Source organism: Mangifera indica, chromosome 9 (assembly GCF_011075055.1).
Source record: "Mangifera indica cultivar Alphonso chromosome 9, CATAS_Mindica_2.1, whole genome shotgun sequence".
Classification (NCBI taxonomy): Eukaryota; Viridiplantae; Streptophyta; class Magnoliopsida; order Sapindales; family Anacardiaceae; genus Mangifera; species Mangifera indica.
The window spans coordinates 16,030,042-16,047,642 of NC_058145.1; the positions used below are offsets into that span (position 1 = coordinate 16,030,042).

General features: G+C 31.4%; 3 protein-coding genes across 4 annotated transcripts; 2 read left to right on the top strand and 1 right to left on the bottom strand.

The window, feature by feature from the left end:
• The first annotated feature begins 1,286 nt into the window (after positions 1-1,286).
• LOC123225253 (15.7 kDa heat shock protein, peroxisomal) lies at positions 1,287-2,073 on the top strand. The gene is made up of 2 exons (XM_044649172.1): positions 1,287-1,564; positions 1,655-2,073. Exons 1-2 carry the CDS (start codon positions 1,429-1,431, stop codon positions 1,939-1,941), a joined length of 423 nt encoding a protein of 140 aa, XP_044505107.1. The 5' UTR covers positions 1,287-1,428; the 3' UTR covers positions 1,942-2,073.
• A 4,837-nt stretch (positions 2,074-6,910) lies between these two features.
• On the top strand, positions 6,911-9,997 carry LOC123226011 (probable inactive receptor kinase At5g16590). The gene is made up of 2 exons (XM_044650432.1): positions 6,911-8,444; positions 9,006-9,997. The coding sequence occupies exons 1-2, from the start codon at positions 7,157-7,159 to the stop codon at positions 9,683-9,685; spliced, it is 1,968 nt and encodes a 655-aa protein (XP_044506367.1). The 5' UTR covers positions 6,911-7,156; the 3' UTR covers positions 9,686-9,997.
• A 2,914-nt stretch (positions 9,998-12,911) lies between these two features.
• LOC123224965 (ADP-ribosylation factor-like protein 8c) lies at positions 12,912-15,904 on the bottom strand. Of its 2 annotated transcripts, none has more exons than XM_044648771.1 (6): positions 15,747-15,904; positions 14,586-14,667; positions 14,460-14,492; positions 14,249-14,370; positions 13,373-13,534; positions 12,912-13,250 (listed from the first exon to the last, which is right to left on the bottom strand). In XM_044648771.1, the coding sequence occupies exons 1-6, from the start codon at positions 15,782-15,784 to the stop codon at positions 13,133-13,135; spliced, it is 555 nt and encodes a 184-aa protein (XP_044504706.1). In that variant the 5' UTR covers positions 15,785-15,904; the 3' UTR covers positions 12,912-13,132. The 2 variants fall into 2 exon arrangements, with proteins under 2 accessions (XP_044504706.1, XP_044504705.1); XM_044648770.1 differs by having other exon boundaries at positions 13,373-13,597.
• Positions 15,905-17,601: the final 1,697 nt, after the last annotated feature.

Consider the following 17,601-nt stretch of genomic DNA (forward strand, 5'->3'; position numbering starts at 1 on the left):
CGATATATAACTTGTATGAATTAGAGACCGTTTGGACTGTTAAATTGTATAAACAAAAAGACTATCCTATCAAATGAATAGTCTCGTGAATAGTATTTCACAATTTTTGGAAAGAAAGAAAGAAAGAAAATGAGGAGAAAAGGAAAGGAAGAAAGAAAAAAAGGAAAGGAAAGAAAAGAGAGAAGAAGAAAAGAAAGAAAAACAAGAAAATAAATTTGGGGCTCAAGATTCAGGGATCGTCTCAAAAGAATGGTTTGGTGAGTTATGAAAAATTTTAGATAGAAGCAAAATTAGTAACATATAATGCACGCATGTATATTATGAACTATGAGAGAGCACTTTACATTACACTACCCATAGTAGGACACGTCCATAGTAGGACACGTTCGTAGTAGGACATAGACCTATAGTAGGTTTCACTTGAAGTAGAACATACTCGTAGTAGAGTTCAATTCAAATTAAAAAATGAAGCAGTAAGAGAAAGGAAGAGAGCTCGAGCTTAGAAAAATATTAAATCCCTATAATCAGCTTCCAGAAAGTATCAAATAAACACCAGATGAGACAAAGAATGACCCAAATAGCAAAGAATGAACTAGATTATCCTCTCGATTTCTTATGGAGGTTATGATGTGAGATTAAGCTCCAAACGTGAGTTAGAACAGGAAAAAAATAATTTATTTAATTCTTTTTTCTTACTGAGTGTTCTTATCTCTCACTTTCTTTTCTTTTATGATTGCAGGTGCAAGTGATTATGGTAGTTGCAATACAGAGTCAGGTCAACGAAGATAGATCTGGTTAGAGCAGGTTATCTCTGATTTATATTATATGCATACAATTGCATGTTCTTGTTGACTTTTGATCTTTTTAAGATGATTGTATAGTTGTATATGATTACTCCATATTTTTAGATGCTTTCAGATAAGTTTTAATATGAGATATATACATCTTTTATTCGTTTTCAGATTTTCAATTTTCTTATAATAATTTCTAAAAACTTTCAATAATGAGTTTAGTTCAAAATAGTTTTAAAAAAAATAAAAATAGACACTCTAGATATTAATTTGTAACATTTCTCCTTCGATAGATAATACTTATGGGGAGGGATATTTCATCTTTTCAATGGTCTTGTTAAAAAACAAGTGATTTTATAAATAAATTTAACATATAAGTAAGGAAATAATTTTTTAAAACTTAAATGTGAAAAATCGTTATTTCACCAAAGTTAGAGTGGGAAATGATAGTCTGACTGACGAATATCTTCTCAAAATTCCTGGAAAATACAGGATAAGAAGCATCGAAGACTCTGGATACTCAAAGATGGTTCTTACAACATATAAAAACAAGCTAAAACCCATCCCTCTTTGGCTACGCCAGCAATAAGACTACTCATTCTCAATCAATTCACACCTCATCTTCTTCAACGTCTCAATGGCTGACTTTTTTGGACACCCATTTCGTCGTTTCGTCTTGAGCCCTCCTGTCTTTCGTGAATGGTCCGGATCATCCGCCCTTATGGATTGGCTCGAATCTCCCACCGCCCACATCTTCAAAATCAACGTCCCAGGTACTCTCTTCCATGTCCACTTCTCAATTCATATTATCATTAGGTGATGAATTTTATAGATGGGTCTTTAATTTTGTATGTTTTTGATAGGATTGAGCAGAGAGAACATAAAAGTGCAAATAGAAGACGGGAACTTACTGCGGATAACGGGAGAGGGAAGTAAAGAGGAGCAAAGTGGGAAAGATACAGTTTGGCATGTAGCTGAAAGAGGAACAGGGAAAGCAGATTTTTCTCGCGAAGTTGAATTGCCGGAAAATGTGAAGCTGGAACAGATTAAGGCCCATGTTGAAAATGGTGTTCTTACTGTTGTTGTCCCAAAAGATGCAAGCCCAAAGGCCAATAAAGTTAGAAATATTAACATTACTAGCAAGCTCTAAGATTTTAGGCCTTCAAATTGGGTTCAGAATAATAAATAGTACATATACTAATTAATTTGGTACGCTATGTGTTGTAATAAATATTATTTCTTATAAGAATAAACTCCTTGGTTCTTATTAAAAAGCAACAAATGGGGAGTACTAATTAGGTCTTAAAATATTCCGGTGGTTGGGAAGTTGTTCATCTTTTGATTTCTTTTCTTTGAGCTAATTATCAATTCATTCTTCAAAGAGTAATCTAATTATTAAACTATTAACAAGGAACCACTAAGTCATCCTTGAGAAATGTAGTTTTTTTTTTTAATAATTAAAATTTAGAAATAAAAGGGTATGTGTATCTTGTTGAATTGGTTTTTCAATAAAGAAATAGATCAGTTTTTAGAACGAGTTTCTATTTGAAATTTATTATTAATTTTGGTTTGATTCTGGTTCTTGTATTGTTTCTTGCCCATCTAAAAGCCTTCTTCTTTTTCCTCCCTCAAATGTTCCTCAATGGTCTTATTATAAACAATTTTCAAATCTTGGTCTCGTGTGGAGGCCAAAAGTTTTAAAAAAATTGTGATTACTAGGTTTGTTCTTGGTCTCGTATGGGCTCTTAGTTCTCTTTGTTGTTTTCTTCATGAAAAGTTGTTAATCATTGATTCGTGTTCATCAACCATCTCTTTTACTTTTTCACCAATTTTCACTTTTTTTCTTTTGTTTGCGATCATCTGTATGTCATCACTGAAAGAAGAAACTTTAATATATAGAGTCATGGCCAAGAAGGTTGGTTTCTCATCACCAACCATCATAACTAAAATCTTCTCTTCATAAACCTTCACTACTTAAACCCTAATAGCCACAATAACAATCCATCCAAAACTAATCCCACCAAAACCTCCACTTATCCTAACTTAAACCTACCAAGTGTTATCCATTCAAATTAATCTACTAGGAAAATCAAGAGTTTGAATGTGACCATTGATAACTAATCACGTTCATCAGGGTTAAACTAAAACTAAGACATGTCTGAGTAGGGTTGGACTTGAGCTGAGCCAGCTCAAGCTCGAGCTCGGCTCAGCTCGGTTCAAGTCCAAAACGAGCCGGACTCTGCTCGGTTCGATCGAGCTCGAGTTGGCTTGGGTTGGCTCGATAGATTTTAAAAAAAAAATTTTTATATAAAACAACGTCGTTTTGATCTTTATATATACAAAACGATGTCATTTTGATATGAAAAACAAGTCGAGCCGAGCCGAATTAGAGCCAAGTCGAGTTCGGCTCGAGTCGAACTCGAGCTGCCTATAAATAAATCGAGCCGAGCCTGAGCTGGCTGTGAGCCGAGCTCAGCTCGGCTCGAATCTAGCCCTATGTCTGAGCAAATAAAAATTAGACAATGAAAAAACCAAGTATGACTAAGGGTGTTTTCTAACTTAAGTTTGGATTTCAGATTCTCAATCTGACTTTTTATGAAAATTTAGTATAACTCTATAATTAGTTTCTGATATATAAGATATTGTTTAAGGATAGACACAAAATATACTTCTGGTCCAAAGTAAGAGAATTAACCAATACTAAGAAATAAGTTTATGAGATATTGAATTTTTTGACCTCTTTTTAAACTGCGTATACATATGTACCAACTATTTCAAACTCTAAATAAAAATATTACAACAATAATCTCTTTTTCTAAAATACGTCTATTGATGTGACTCATGCAAAGAGATTCTATCTCCTTTTTTATGCAGAGAGATTCTCTTTCTTTTTCTCTGTAACTTTGATACTTTGGAATGAATCTCTGTATCTTGTGTCAATAGAAAATAATTGAAACAGTGAAAAACTTTGAAAAATAATTAAAGCAACACATTTGATTGAACAACATTTCCGTAAAAAATAATTGAAGCAACACACCATTATAAAGATTTTGAAAAACTAAAAATTTGAAGCACCAAAGGAAGAGACACCCATGAGCCGCCACCATTGATAGCCTTTCATTGATCATCAATGACGACGAAACGTAATTGAGTGATAGTGAACAACTACATGATAGAAGGATAAATGATATTTTTCAATTCTAGTTGTTGGATATTGGATGAAAGAAAAAAAAAGTTTTGGAAAAAAATATGAAAGGGTTGACGTCAAGTGGTTTTTTTTTTTTTCAAATTATGCATTTGCTTGGTTTTTTTTTTTTTTCAAATTATGTTTATATGTTAATTCAATAGCTATTAGACATTTGCAAATAATCTAATCTTTGATCTTATATGATAATTCAATAACCAAATGCAGTTGTTGGATATTGAATGAAAGAGAGAAAGTTGTTGGAAAAAAAATTGCGGCCAAGATGTAACTATTATGTAGAATCAGGTGGGTTGGTGTTAACACCAAGCTTTGGTGTTGACACCAAAGGTTGGTGTCGACGTTACCCTGCTGACGTTGATGTTAGCTTGTTCTTCGTCTATTTTTTATTTAGACTTATCTCTTCGTCAACTCATTTTTTGTTTTAATCATCAATACTATAATTATATCATAACAATATTAAATTATACATATATATTCGTGTTGACACCAACCCCTGATATTGATGTCAACTTGTTTTTTTATCTATTTTTTATCTAAATCTAAATCTAAATCTTTATTATCTCATTTCTAAATTTAATTATAAATATGATAATTATATTATAATAATATTAAACAATAAACAAACGGAGTTAAAAAATTCAACGTCTCAACGTTTATTCTATGATTCACCGCTGGAGCATATCACATGACGGAGGGGCGAAGGCAGGAGTTTCTCATTGATTAATAATTAATGAATTTGATTGAAGAGAGCGTGACTGTATATCTATTTGCCGATTAAAGGGACCCACAGAAACAAAGGCGTTGAAACATTGATGGAAGAAGAGGACATTAAACATTCAGCCAACAAGCTGTTGCCATGTCACATCGAAGATTTCCTGTCGGTCCCTAATAAAATCATATCAAAAGACGCTTCCATCTTTCCTGTTCTCACTGCTCATGAACATGTCTACCCGCATGGGATAAATATCCCATTGCGGTGTACATGTAACAAGTCTTATTTCTGCCCAAGGTTGACTGCATTTTTTAGTTGGGAACCATTAAAAATCTAAACTACCTTTTATAGGGAGTTAAAATTAATTTATTTTAAAGATAAAATTATTATTTAATTATTAATATAGTAATATATTAAAATAATAAAATATTATTTTTTTAATTAATTTAAAAAATAAATAATTTTTTAATATTAAAATTTTAAATATTATATTTTTTCTTTTAAAATTTTTTTTCTTTTTTTAGTACTGTCTTTAGTTGACTTCTTTCTCTTTTTTTTTTTTATATTATCTTCAAACGAAACAATCATCTTCGTTTAAAGTTGAGGATCTCCGTTAAAAGAGGAGTCTTCGCTTGAGGAAAACAAATAAAAATTTTTGTTTTTAGACAAAGACAATTACTTTGTTAAAGATAAAGACGATTGTTTCATCTAAAGATTGCTTCATCTAGAGATTGTTTCGTTCAGAGATAACAATGAAAAAGGGGAGGGGGAGAGAAGTAGGCTGATGACATCTCCAAAAAAGAGGAAAAAAAATCATAAAGAAGAAAATATAACATTTCAAAACTTTAACATTGGAAAATTTAATAATTTTTTAAATTAAAAAAAAAAAAAATAATATTTTATTATTTTTAATATATTAATAATTAAATAATAATTTTATCTTTAAAAATAATTAATTATATTAATTTTAAAATTTAATAGATAAAAATTTAAATTTTCAATATTTATAAGATATTAATTTAGGGATATAAGAAACCTTGGGTGGGAATAACTCTTTTGGCCTTGTAATAACAATAATGTGACAAACAGATGAGAACTACCCTTGACTTTTCTTCAACAGCTAAGATTTGCTCACAAGGACTTGTTCCTGGCAGGTACCGTAAGACGAATCCCATAGAAGAATCGGCCCATTAATTATTTATATAATTGCAAGAACTACTAATTTTAAATGACAAGACAATTTTTTAGAATATATTATATAGTTTTGTAAAAGCATTGTTCACCTAAATCCATTTTAAAATACTGAAAATGCTGCACAATATTAAGATAAAATCTTTATATTGATATTCGGTACTATATTATATACTATAATATTGTTGAAGTTTCCATTTCGAGGGTAATGAGAGGAAAGAAAGCTTATTTTATTATTGAACATACTCACTAACTTATTATAATTAAACTTCAATTGGTTTTAATTGCATTTCGACTTGTTGGTCATAGTGTTTTTAATTGTTTTTAGACCTACTATTAATCATCAAGTGGAGTTAGTACATAAAAAGATGTCCAATTGTAATTTTTTTGACTAGCTTATTGAGATGAGAGATAAAAGACATCAAAAGGGGCACTGGCCAAATTGGGTTTGCTGGATAATTTTAATGTTGAATTTGTTGGCTTTTTTTAAGTTCATAAAAAAGGTGTAAACCCTTAGAACTAGTTTAAGAGATAAATATCTAAGTCTTCCTTTTGATATAATAGTTTTTAATTAGAACTAAATAATTTTTACTAATAAAAGTTATTTACGGTAAAATTAAATAATTTTCTTTAACAAAAATAAATGACAAATAGATGAATAATTTTTCTAAAATTAACGAATGAAAAATAATTCTTTCATAAAAATTTGAATGAAAAATAGTTAAACTTAAAAAGGAAAATAGTTATATATATATATTCAAAGTATAAAGAAATCTTATTTAAATCGTTCCTTTGTGATTAAACTAGTCAAAGCAAAGCAGGTAAAATCCCAACTCCATTTTTATTCTTAAAGATGATAAAATTATTTGCTCTCAAACTGCCAACTTCCCAAACTGTTAGCTAATAATCAAAATTAATAAACTTCCTTAATCACCCATTAATCCATATTTATTTACCTCAATAAAGCGTTGCCTTAATTTTCACGCGGCTTCTCTATCAGTAGCCAATCAACTGAGAGCCGTAACCACTGTACGAAATCTAGCTCAACAACTGAACAAACTGAACCTTCCCTTCTTATTACAACCTTAAGCACAAGTCACACGCCCTCTCTCTGTTGTCTTCTGTTTGCTTCACTTCCTCAACCCACATGAAATTTCGATCCTTTTCTCTTTCTGTTTCATCGTCACCTCCTTTCTTTGTCACTTCGATATAACAATTTCCATTTATCCTTTCAGGTTTCATTTAAAGAGGAATACAATGAAACCTGACGAGCAATGGCTGTTTGTAGTGTTTAGTGTAATCTCTTTGGCTTTCTTGTCAACTGTGGACTCAGATCTCGCCTCCGACAGGGCGGCTTTAGTGGCTCTACGGTCAGCCGTCCGCGGCCGCACGCTTTTATGGAACCTTTCTGACTCTCCTTGCACATGGGTTGGAGTGTCTTGTGTTCAAGACCGAGTCACCGTGTTGCGTCTTCCCGGTATGGGTTTATTGGGGCAGCTTCCCGTCGCCATTGGGAACCTTTCTCAACTTCAGACTTTGTCTCTTCGTTACAACGCCTTGCGCGGGTCAATCCCCTCTGATTTTGCTCAGCTTTCGATTCTTCACAACTTGTATTTACAGGGGAACCAGTTTTCCGGCGAAATTCCTGAGTTCTTGTTCACTTTACAGAACTTGGTTCGGTTGAATTTGGCGGATAATAACTTCACCGGTACGATCTCTCCTAAATTTGATAACTTGACAAGATTAGACACTCTTTATTTGGAGGATAATAGCTTAACCGGGTCTATACCGGAACTGGATTTGCCTGCTCTTGTACGATTCAATGTTTCGAATAATAAATTGAATGGATCGATCCCAAAACGATTAGCTACAATGAATATAAGTGCGTTTCAGGGAAATACACTTTGTGGGGCACCGTTAGCGCCTTGTAATGGTACTAAGAGTGATAATGGTACTAAGAGTGATAATGGATTGTCTGGTGGGGCGATCGCAGGAATTGTTATTGGATCGGTGATTGGATTTTTGATAGTTTTAGCTTTATTGTTATGTTTTTGTAGAGGAAGGAAGAGTGCTAATAAGGCAATAAGTTCAAAAGATGCAGCTCCGGCAAGTTCAACTGTGATTCAAACTGAAACTGAAATTCCCCGAGAAAAGACATCAGTGAGTACTGAGAATACGAGTACTGATTTTTCTGGAGCAGTGAAAGCTGAGGCGAAGAGTAGTGGGCATAAGAATTTGGTGTTCTTTGGGAGGGGAGCGAAGGTGTTTGATTTGGAGGATTTGTTGAGGGCATCAGCTGAGGTGTTGGGGAAAGGCACATTTGGGACAGCTTATAAGGCCACTTTGGAAATGGGGCTGGTGGTTGCTGTGAAGAGATTGAGGGATGTAACCGTGACAGAGAAGGAATTTCGGGAGAAGATGGAGGTTGTGGGAGCAATGGATCATGAGAATTTGGTCCCGTTGAAAGCATATTATTTTAGTAGGGATGAAAAGCTACTTGTGTATGATTACATGCCTATGGGAAGCTTATCTGCACTTTTACATGGTAATCACCTTTTCTCCCTTTGCCTTTCCTCTGTTTGTATTTATATTTTGCTTTTCATGGAGTGTTTTTATGTCTGCATTGTGCCTTTTTTTTCTTTTTCTCTTTTTCCCTGTTAATATCTTCTAATTTTCCATTAAATTATAGTACTTAATGGTGGATAATCTAATTTTGTACAATGTACTCAACGTGTTGATGATAATTTTTCAGAAAAAGAAATAGGAAATTGCATCAACAACTAAATACTTTGTTATTTGTTCATCTGGGATTGAAGTTTTTGATTGTTCTGTGTTCTTGTTATGTGTGTGTGTGTCAATAAATGGCCTCTGATTAAGGAGATTCAATGAATCTCTAGTGCTAAAGCTTTTTGTTGTCATCACTTCATTTGAGTTTCTCTCTGAAAGAAAAGGAAAAAGTCACAGTTCTAAGTTAAATGCAATCTTAGTGAGATACCTTTATGAAACCCAGGCTCAATTGATCTGAATTTTTTCTAGCACATTTTGCCTGAAAATGTTTACTTGTTTAATCTCTTTCCATATCATTTATATTATCTTTAAACTACAGGAAACAGAGGTGGTGGTAGGACTCCATTGACCTGGGAAAGCAGGTCCAACATTGCCCTTGGAGCTGCTCGAGCTATTTCATACATCCATACTCATGGTCCAGCAATCTCCCATGGTAACATCAAGTCATCAAATATCCTCTTATCTAAATCCTACGAATCCCGTGTCTCTGACTTTGGCCTTGCACATCTTGCGAGCCCCTCCTCCACTCCCAACCGAATTGATGGCTATCGTGCCCCCGAGGTAACTGACTCTCGCAAGGTATCCCAAAAAGCAGATGTCTACAGCTTTGGTGTATTATTACTGGAATTGCTCACAGGGAAGGCACCTACCCAAGCCCTCTTGAATGAGGAAGGAGTCGAACTCCCGAGATGGGTTCAATCCATTGTTAAAGAGGAGTGGACTTCTGAGGTGTTTGACCTCGAGCTTCTCAGGTACCAGAATGTTGAGGACGATATGGTTCAGCTTTTACAGCTTGCCATTAATTGTACTGTTCAGTATCCAGATAAACGTCCTTCAATGGCTGAGGTGACAAGCCAAATTGAGGAGATATACCGTTCAGGCATACACCCCGAGCCAGACACACAACATGGTCTAATATATGATTTGGATGATGGGTCATCCCAGCAGGCTTACTCAGTTGATTCTGGCGCACCACCGGCTTCAGTAAAGGACATCTGAAGAAGATGAGCAATCTTTCTTTGTTGCCCCCATTTTTATCATATGCATAGTCTAGTGCATAAATTGTTTTTTAATTCTTGGTGCATCCTCTTCAAACTCATGTATCTTCTTCTTCATTTTTTTAACTTTTTCTTTTCCCTCGCCGTTGGTTACTTCCGATGTGTATAGGCTAGGGGAATTCGAATACTTTTATTTTTCTTGGCTGTGTGAAAGTGTGAATAATTTTCCATTTGGTTACATCTTGCTCTGTATGTTACGACCTTTCCTTGTTTACCTCTGTTCTTAATGCAGTTTCAATGCATTGATTTGAAAGATTTGTACCGGTTGAATCAGCTCTGGACCAATATTTCTGAAAATTTTGTATTTTTAATCCTACTCTCTAGAATATTGACCATACATAAACTCTTCTTTTTTTTCTTCTTTTCCCTTTGGACACTCTTATCAGACCAAGTAAAAGCTGCTCTTTTTCCTTTGTTCATTTTGGTATTTGCTTGAGATTCAAACTTGTTCGTTGAAACTGAGTTATAATTCATCAGTTGCTTTCCATAGAATATTGGTGATTAGCATTTACTTTTTGTGCAAATTTAATTAATGTGTTGAAACATAAACAGTTTAAATTGGTTTCAGAAGTAGGGCCTGGTGCATTTTAAATACTTGGCATGGAGAATTTGATTGAAGAGGATTAAAAATTAATCTGATAATCTATATTTTATTATTTATATTATTTTTTTGGTTTATAAATAATAAAATATTATAATAATATTTTATTATCAATGATAATGTGACAGTTAATATAAGAAATAATCTTATTATCACATTACCTTAGGTATTAAAATATTATCAATGTAATTTCGATTTTATTATAATATATAATTTATTTATTAAATTTTTTAGTATAAAAATAATGTTATTTTTAATTAATTAAAAAATAATATAAAAAATATTTTAGAATAATTATTTTTAAAGATATTTAAGTAAATTTTTTATTATCTCTAATTAAATATAATAATTATTTATACCTATCTATTTTTATCAAATCTTATTAAATATAATAATAATTTATATCCAATAACCCTTAATATATTCTATTTTTAAGATATTTTTTCAATTTTGATGATAAAATATTTTAAAAATCAAACCGATGTTTGGAAGGTGAGTACCTCTCCTTCCTTGGAACATCAAATTCCAGTGATGTTTGGAAGGTGAGTTTGTGATTTGTCAATAAATCTAAGCATAATTAAAAACCGAAGTGTCAAGACCTTGTAATTAAAAATGAAGGATGATAGGGGAGATCATTACTCCCCATTATTCTTAATCAGTTGAACTAAGATTATAATTAAAATTAAGGTCAAATACCGTGTCCCACCCATGGTTTGATGAAATGACAAAGCTCTAATAAATTTCAAAAAACTAAATTTCCATCTATCATCCACCTCTCTTAGCTACGATAAGTTTAAGACAGAGTTAAACTCATATATAATTTATAATGTTAGTTAGAGTTTGTTTAAATTACTGTAAAATATTATCAAAAGATATCATTAGAATAAATAATATCATCGACAAGATAAACAATATTGTCATATGAATAAACAGGTCAAACAATGACTTTGAACTAAGCCAACTTGAATTGAATTCAATCCAATGTGAATTGGATTCAACCTTATTATAAACCCTTTAAGCAAAAAAAAAGAAAAAAAAATCACATTTAATTGTGCATTAATATTTTAGCTTTTGTTTCACATCACTGACTTCAAAAATTTACTAAATATATTCATTTTAGCTGAACACAGAACAAAATAAAATAAATAGAAAAACGACTTAAAAACTAGCTCACATAAGATCGTATCATTTACGGATGAAAGAAAATATAAAATATAAAATTTTTAACAATTCAAACATAAAACCCAACATTCAAACTTGGAGAATAATAATAATGTTTAAAATAATAGAATAGATTGAACAGAAACTGTCGATTATTTTAAAAAATAATTCTTATATCTTTAAAATACTGTTTATATTTTACTCTAATAGGACTTTGTTTTAATATTTTAAATGTTAGAGACAAAAATGACAAGTTAACAAAATGATATAAATACATTTTTCTGGTTGAAACTAATGATTAAATTTAATAAATTGGTGAAAAATGACTTTTTTAAATTTAAAAAATAAAAATTTATCATTTTATCAAATTTTATATAAGAAATAGTTATTTGGCCTAATTTATATATATTAATAAATAATATATATATAAAATTTTACTCATATATAAGGGTAAAATAGAAAATAAATATTTTGGGTTTGTAAGACCAATTTTCCATTTATTCGTGAATTTTTTCTTTGTAACAGGCAGTTTTTATGATTATCAAATAAGGTTAAATTGATTATATTGAATAAATAAAATTTTTAAATTTAATAATCAGTATTATAATTATTAAATAAGTTAAATATTTGATTTTATAGATTTATGAAACCAGGTCTTTGTCTCGGACGAAGATGATTCCTTTTTCGTTTGAGATAAAAACACTCTGACAAAGACGATTTTATCTTTCTCAGAGAAAATTATTGTCCTCAAACAAGTTAACAAAAAACATAATTATGTTAACTAAAATAACATCTTAATGTTCTTTTATTATCTTTAACTAGATACAAAATTTATTTATAAATAAAGTTATGTATACAATTCTCGTGCACAATTTTATGTATGAACAATTACGTGACATCTCTATTTCTAAATACAAATACATGAATGTGCTGTGACTGGTTTTAGATTTTCATGCTGCAGCTGTGCATCAGGCTCGCAAAGCATCCTTGGTTCGTTTCTTGGAGAGGCGCAAGGACAGGTACAGCTGCTGAGCTAGATGTGTGTCCTCAAAAAAAAAAAAAAAAATCAAAATTCATCCCTGGTTAACGGCCTTAACGTTTATATAGTGGAGCATTTGCAAATATGTCAGTTGCGAGTGTTGTTTAATTCGTCATGCCAGCTATAATTGTGATGTTTTCTCTTAAACAAGGTGTGCTACAATTAGATTTCTGCGGGGCGAAAAGGAATGCCAAATGCTAGTGCTACTATTTAATAACCTCTTATTCTAGATTAATGCTGTAACATCAATCTCCATCTTACACATTGCTAGGCATTTGTTTCTGATATGCTCAGTTTTGCCAGGGGCAGGTTATACGGTTAATATGTAATGTACAGATGGTAGCTTTTAAGAAAAAAAACAAACAATTAATCAGGCAACAGAGAAGATATAAACATAACATCGCACGAAGGATATGATTAGGTAGTTTCAGAACAGCACACAAACTTATTTGGAGCACAATCAAAACCAAATAGAAGGTGACATTCCACCAGGAGGGTTTTCAACACTTGTTCTGCAGCAAGCTTGGGGCTTTGACCTTCATCATTCTTCAAGAAGATACAAGCTGGATAAAAATCAAACCATGTTTTCATTTAGTGGTTTTCGAGTGCTTGATAAGCCAATCGATCACAACATCTATGTTTATGGAATCCTTGCATGAGATCATGTAGCAGCACACCTCTCTATCAGTTATTGATTCAAGGCCTCTGAATACACCAAACAGAAAGCAAAAAGATATTTTGTAATGACATGAAGAAATAATAGTAACAGATTGATTCACAATGAGGTATTCTAATAACTTCTTGTAAGTAAAGTGCCCTAAACTTACAGCTGATCCACTAAAGCTTGCTTGGAAAGAGCCTCTGACTTGTCAACTTTGTTGCCAAGAACAAGTAAAGGGATTCCACTTAAAGAAGGCTTTGCCAATAAGTCAAACAACTCACTTCGTGATATAGGGACACTGTCTCTGTCCGCAGCGTCAACAACATATCTGCCTCCATTCATAAAAAAGGACATGAAACAAAGTATCCAATCACAAGAAAAGAGTTCAATACTGTATGCAGAAGGGTAATTTTGTGACTGTAATGATCATATTTGCTCTTCTTAAAGAGTATAACCATATGCTTATATTGTCTAGATGATGAATTGATGACATGAATGAGGCAAATGGGCTAGGAATTTTTCCCAAATGCAAGCTCCCAAGCAGAAAGGAAACAAGTGCCTTCATTAGATAGAATTCCCTAAACATTCTACCAATAAAGAGATCACTTTTCTTGTATTGAAACAGTGTCTAATAAGATTTGCCAATTTGTAGCTCCTGACAAATTAATGTCAAGTTCTTTTAAGTGATTCAGTTTCAATACCATGGAACCCAGTGTCAAAAAAGATTTCTTGGTAACACTAAATAGATTATAGAAAAAAATATAGCCAATATTACGAATTATTATAATTCTAATGTGAAAGGGAACAATCAATGAAATTTTGTCTAGTAACATTAGTTCAGTGTTATTAAGGAGAATAGGATATCAAACATACTATAAGGTCAATTTCTCATGTCTAATGAACATCCTAGGATCAAGAGTATTGTACATGCACATACAAAGAAATTCCTGGTCAATGGAAAACAAAATGTCCAAATTTATGTTAAAAAGAAAGAATGAGTTTATAAGAGAACAGAGAAGATCATCAGGGAAAGAAATATTACAGGATTGCAGAGACCCCACGACAGTAACGCTCCCACATAGTATGAAATCTTCGTTGCCCTCCAAGATCCCAAAGCTTTATTGTAACATTACCTTTTGTAACTTTTCGCATATTAAACCCAACCTGGTTTTCAGTGTAAGAATTTCCATAAGACATCTAATTGTTACCATAAAATAATTTAAATTGGGATTTCTCAAGTGAAAGAAACCTACAGTTGGAATCATGTCTTCACTATAGCCTCCTGTCTGGAACAATCAAAGAAATAAAGTTACAGAAAAACAGAGACAATTACTATCAAAAAGACCAGAAAAAAAATTGCGTAGAAAGTGTCCACCCACAGCAACTGAATTAACAAGAGAAGTCTTTCCTGCATTTTGAAGGCCAACAAGGGAAAGTTCCATCTCCTGCTTAAAGAATAAGCTGATGTGGAGAAACAAACAGAAACAGAAAAGATTCAGCATGAGGAAATTACACAACAATCGTTGTACTAGTAAAATAACACAGAATAAAATGACAAAGTGGTATTACACTAAAATAAAATTCTCAGACAAAGGGCTAAGCCCTCAAGGGTCTTCAAACCAAATTTTTACACCACAATGATACATGCTATATGTTAAAGTTGTGATAAAAGTTTAAAATTGCTTCCAGTTAATACACTTCAGCAGTTTCATGGATAGCATCTGCAACACAAGCAACTAAAAGTAATGTAAAGGCTGCTCTTTACACACTAAGCACGTACAAAACTATATTTTATAATTTCCACTCATAACGCTCATAGTTGTCCCAATCGGCTACACAGATCATGAAAATTGCTCCAAAATCTTGACATGAGCAGTAAACAAATTCTACTAAAGAAGAATAATCATTCACCAAATGTTAATATTATGATTATAGTAGCGAATGTCCCCTCTGCATTTGCATGCCAAAAACTCCATTTGAAATTTGAATAGACCCATTTCTTTCAAATTTTAAATGTCCTTAATTATTGCATAATTATAGAACAAAATTAATTCAATAGACATCTTTTAAATGCTACTGAGAATCCCAGATAGATCATCAAGGAAATAACTCAATAGAAGGAAGTCATTTCCAATAACGTTTGAACTGATTAATCTAAAGGGTTCTAGTTACTATTTAGCTTTCCACACTTCTTTAGGTAGCATTTAAAGAATAAATTTTGTTTTTTTTTTAAAATATAAAGTCATTGCATATTTTAAGGTTTGACAAAAATTCAAACATATTTTTTTACCGGTATGGCGGTATTAGAGTCGCTGTCAAATTCACTGAACATTATGAAAACCACCCAACGTCACAGGAATGGTCTCCTCCAATTAACCCAAATTCAAAATATAAACCCACAAATCAAATTTAGCTAAAATTATAAACTATTTCTCAGTCTCCCATCAATCGCAACAACTTGAAACAGTGAGCAATGAACAAAAACAATATCCCAAGCAGTTGGAAAACAAATTGAAAAGAAACAAGAATAAAGGGGATACCTTCGTAGCCAATCGAGGAGAAAATCGAGGAAACCCATCGTAAGAGAAAAGTAAAGAAGGGGAAAATGAGGAAAGAAAGAAGACGGAGCAAAGGGGTTGCGGGATGTTGTCGCTTAGTATCATTTACAGTATAATTTTGGAGTCTTGTCTCGCTTCTGCCGTCTTGCAGCTTTTCTATGTGATTTGTCTTTGGGCCGAAATTGGGCGGATCGATCCATTATTGATTTTGAGCCCACTTTAATTCGAACAGAAAGTGCCTTTTTAAGCAAACTATTTCGTAGAAATTAATATGTAAAAATAATATATTTGGATGATGTAAATTGATCATAAATAAAAAAATTAGGTGAATTTATTGATAATTATATTAGTTTTTCTGGAAAAATTTGAATATAAAAACATTAATTAAGGAGATATATCCAAGTACTAATTGTTATTTTATAATATGAATTTTGAAGTATTATTTCTGATGTATATTATTACTTGGAATAAATAAATATTAATATAAAAAAATATTTAAGATAAAAATGTATTTCCATTTATTACCTTATTTTAAAATTTTCCAATTTCATCCTTTTTAAGTATTAAAAATATTGAATTTATTTCAGAATTCGGATTAATATTTGTGATAAAATTTAAATTTATAGAATCGAGTAGGCAAAGGAACTTAGAATTTAAGTGAAGTTAATTTGTAGATTAATAAAACTATTGATACAATTATTTAATTAAATAATTAGATAATATATTATAATATCATATGATCAAATAATTATTTAGAGTAATTTAAAATAATAATAAAATAATATCTAATTAATAACTTAAAATTGGATGCATGTAATATTGTCTTTTGTTGTATACAAGCAGCACAAATTAAATCGGGCCTGATCAGTCTTAGCCCAATTAAACTGAAAATTTGATTAATTGTGGGATAATTGTCTTGGCCCACAAATCAGCCCATATGCATTCACAAGTTAAAAAAACTCAGTCGCCCGGTGCCAGAAAGGCAAGTGAAGCATCCCTTTGTTGATATTTTTACTTCATCTTCTTTTAATTTATTTTTTTATTCATTTGTCCAATTTCCCTTGCTGTTTTCGTTCATTTAAATAATTACAATAAAATTTATTAGCTATAAGACTATAAGTATACCTTGAGGGTGGTTCCTTCGGTTAGTGAGAATAATAGATTTTTTTGGTAATTAAAGATATTTACATAAAATAATTTTTTTTTAATATATTAATCAATTATAATAATTATATATAATATTATTTTATTTAAATATTTTATTTTATTTATATTTATTCATCATTAAGATAATTTATCTTTATAATAATTTTTTCAACTTTGGTGTCCTGATAGTCAATCGATGAACCGACCAACTGTTTGATCATTTCTTTACTTTTGGTTACCGACTGTAAACACTATTACATGGACAATAGGTAATCGCCAACTCTGGAATTTTCTCAAGTCTTCGAAAGGAAGAAATTAGATATTCAACGTACTAGCCACTGTTCATTTAGAAATAAATACAAATTGACCAAAAAGTAAATCCAACGATAAGACTTGCCCTAGGAAGAAAGTTCCACATTAATGATACGACGCAAGACTTGGTCTTTTTTTTTTTAAATAATATTCCCAATGGCACAACCATTTTCTCATATTTATCTAAAGACAAATTCTAAATTAAACTAATTTAAAGCAGAATTAGCAATATTTTGTATATATAATTTTGTATATATAATTTAGATATATAAATAATATATAATTATAAGATTAAATATTACTTTATCTTTAATTCAATTACATAATCAATTGTGTATAATATTCAAACCGACATATTAGGGACAATAAATGAGAATGA

Coding starts and splice junctions, on each gene's coding strand:
- LOC123225253 (XM_044649172.1), top strand. CDS start 1,429: ATGGCTGACTTTTTTGGACACCCATTTCGTCGTTTCGTCTTGAGCCCT. Junction 1,565..1,654: donor CTTCAAAATCAACGTCCCAG/GTACTCTCTTCC, acceptor TGTTTTTGATAG/GATTGAGCAGAGAGAACATA.
- LOC123224965 (XM_044648770.1), bottom strand. CDS start 15,784: ATGGGTTTCCTCGATTTTCTCCTCGATTGGCTACGAAG. Junction 13,598..14,248: donor CGTGGGGTCTCTGCAATCCT/GTAATATTTCTT, acceptor TTCTGCATACAG/TATTGAACTCTTTTCTTGTG. Junction 13,251..13,372: donor CAAGCTTTAGTGGATCAGCT/GTAAGTTTAGGG, acceptor TGGTGTATTCAG/AGGCCTTGAATCAATAACTG.
- LOC123226011 (XM_044650432.1), top strand. CDS start 7,157: ATGAAACCTGACGAGCAATGGCTGTTTGTAGTGTTTAGTGTAATCTCT. Junction 8,445..9,005: donor CTTATCTGCACTTTTACATG/GTAATCACCTTT, acceptor TTTAAACTACAG/GAAACAGAGGTGGTGGTAGG.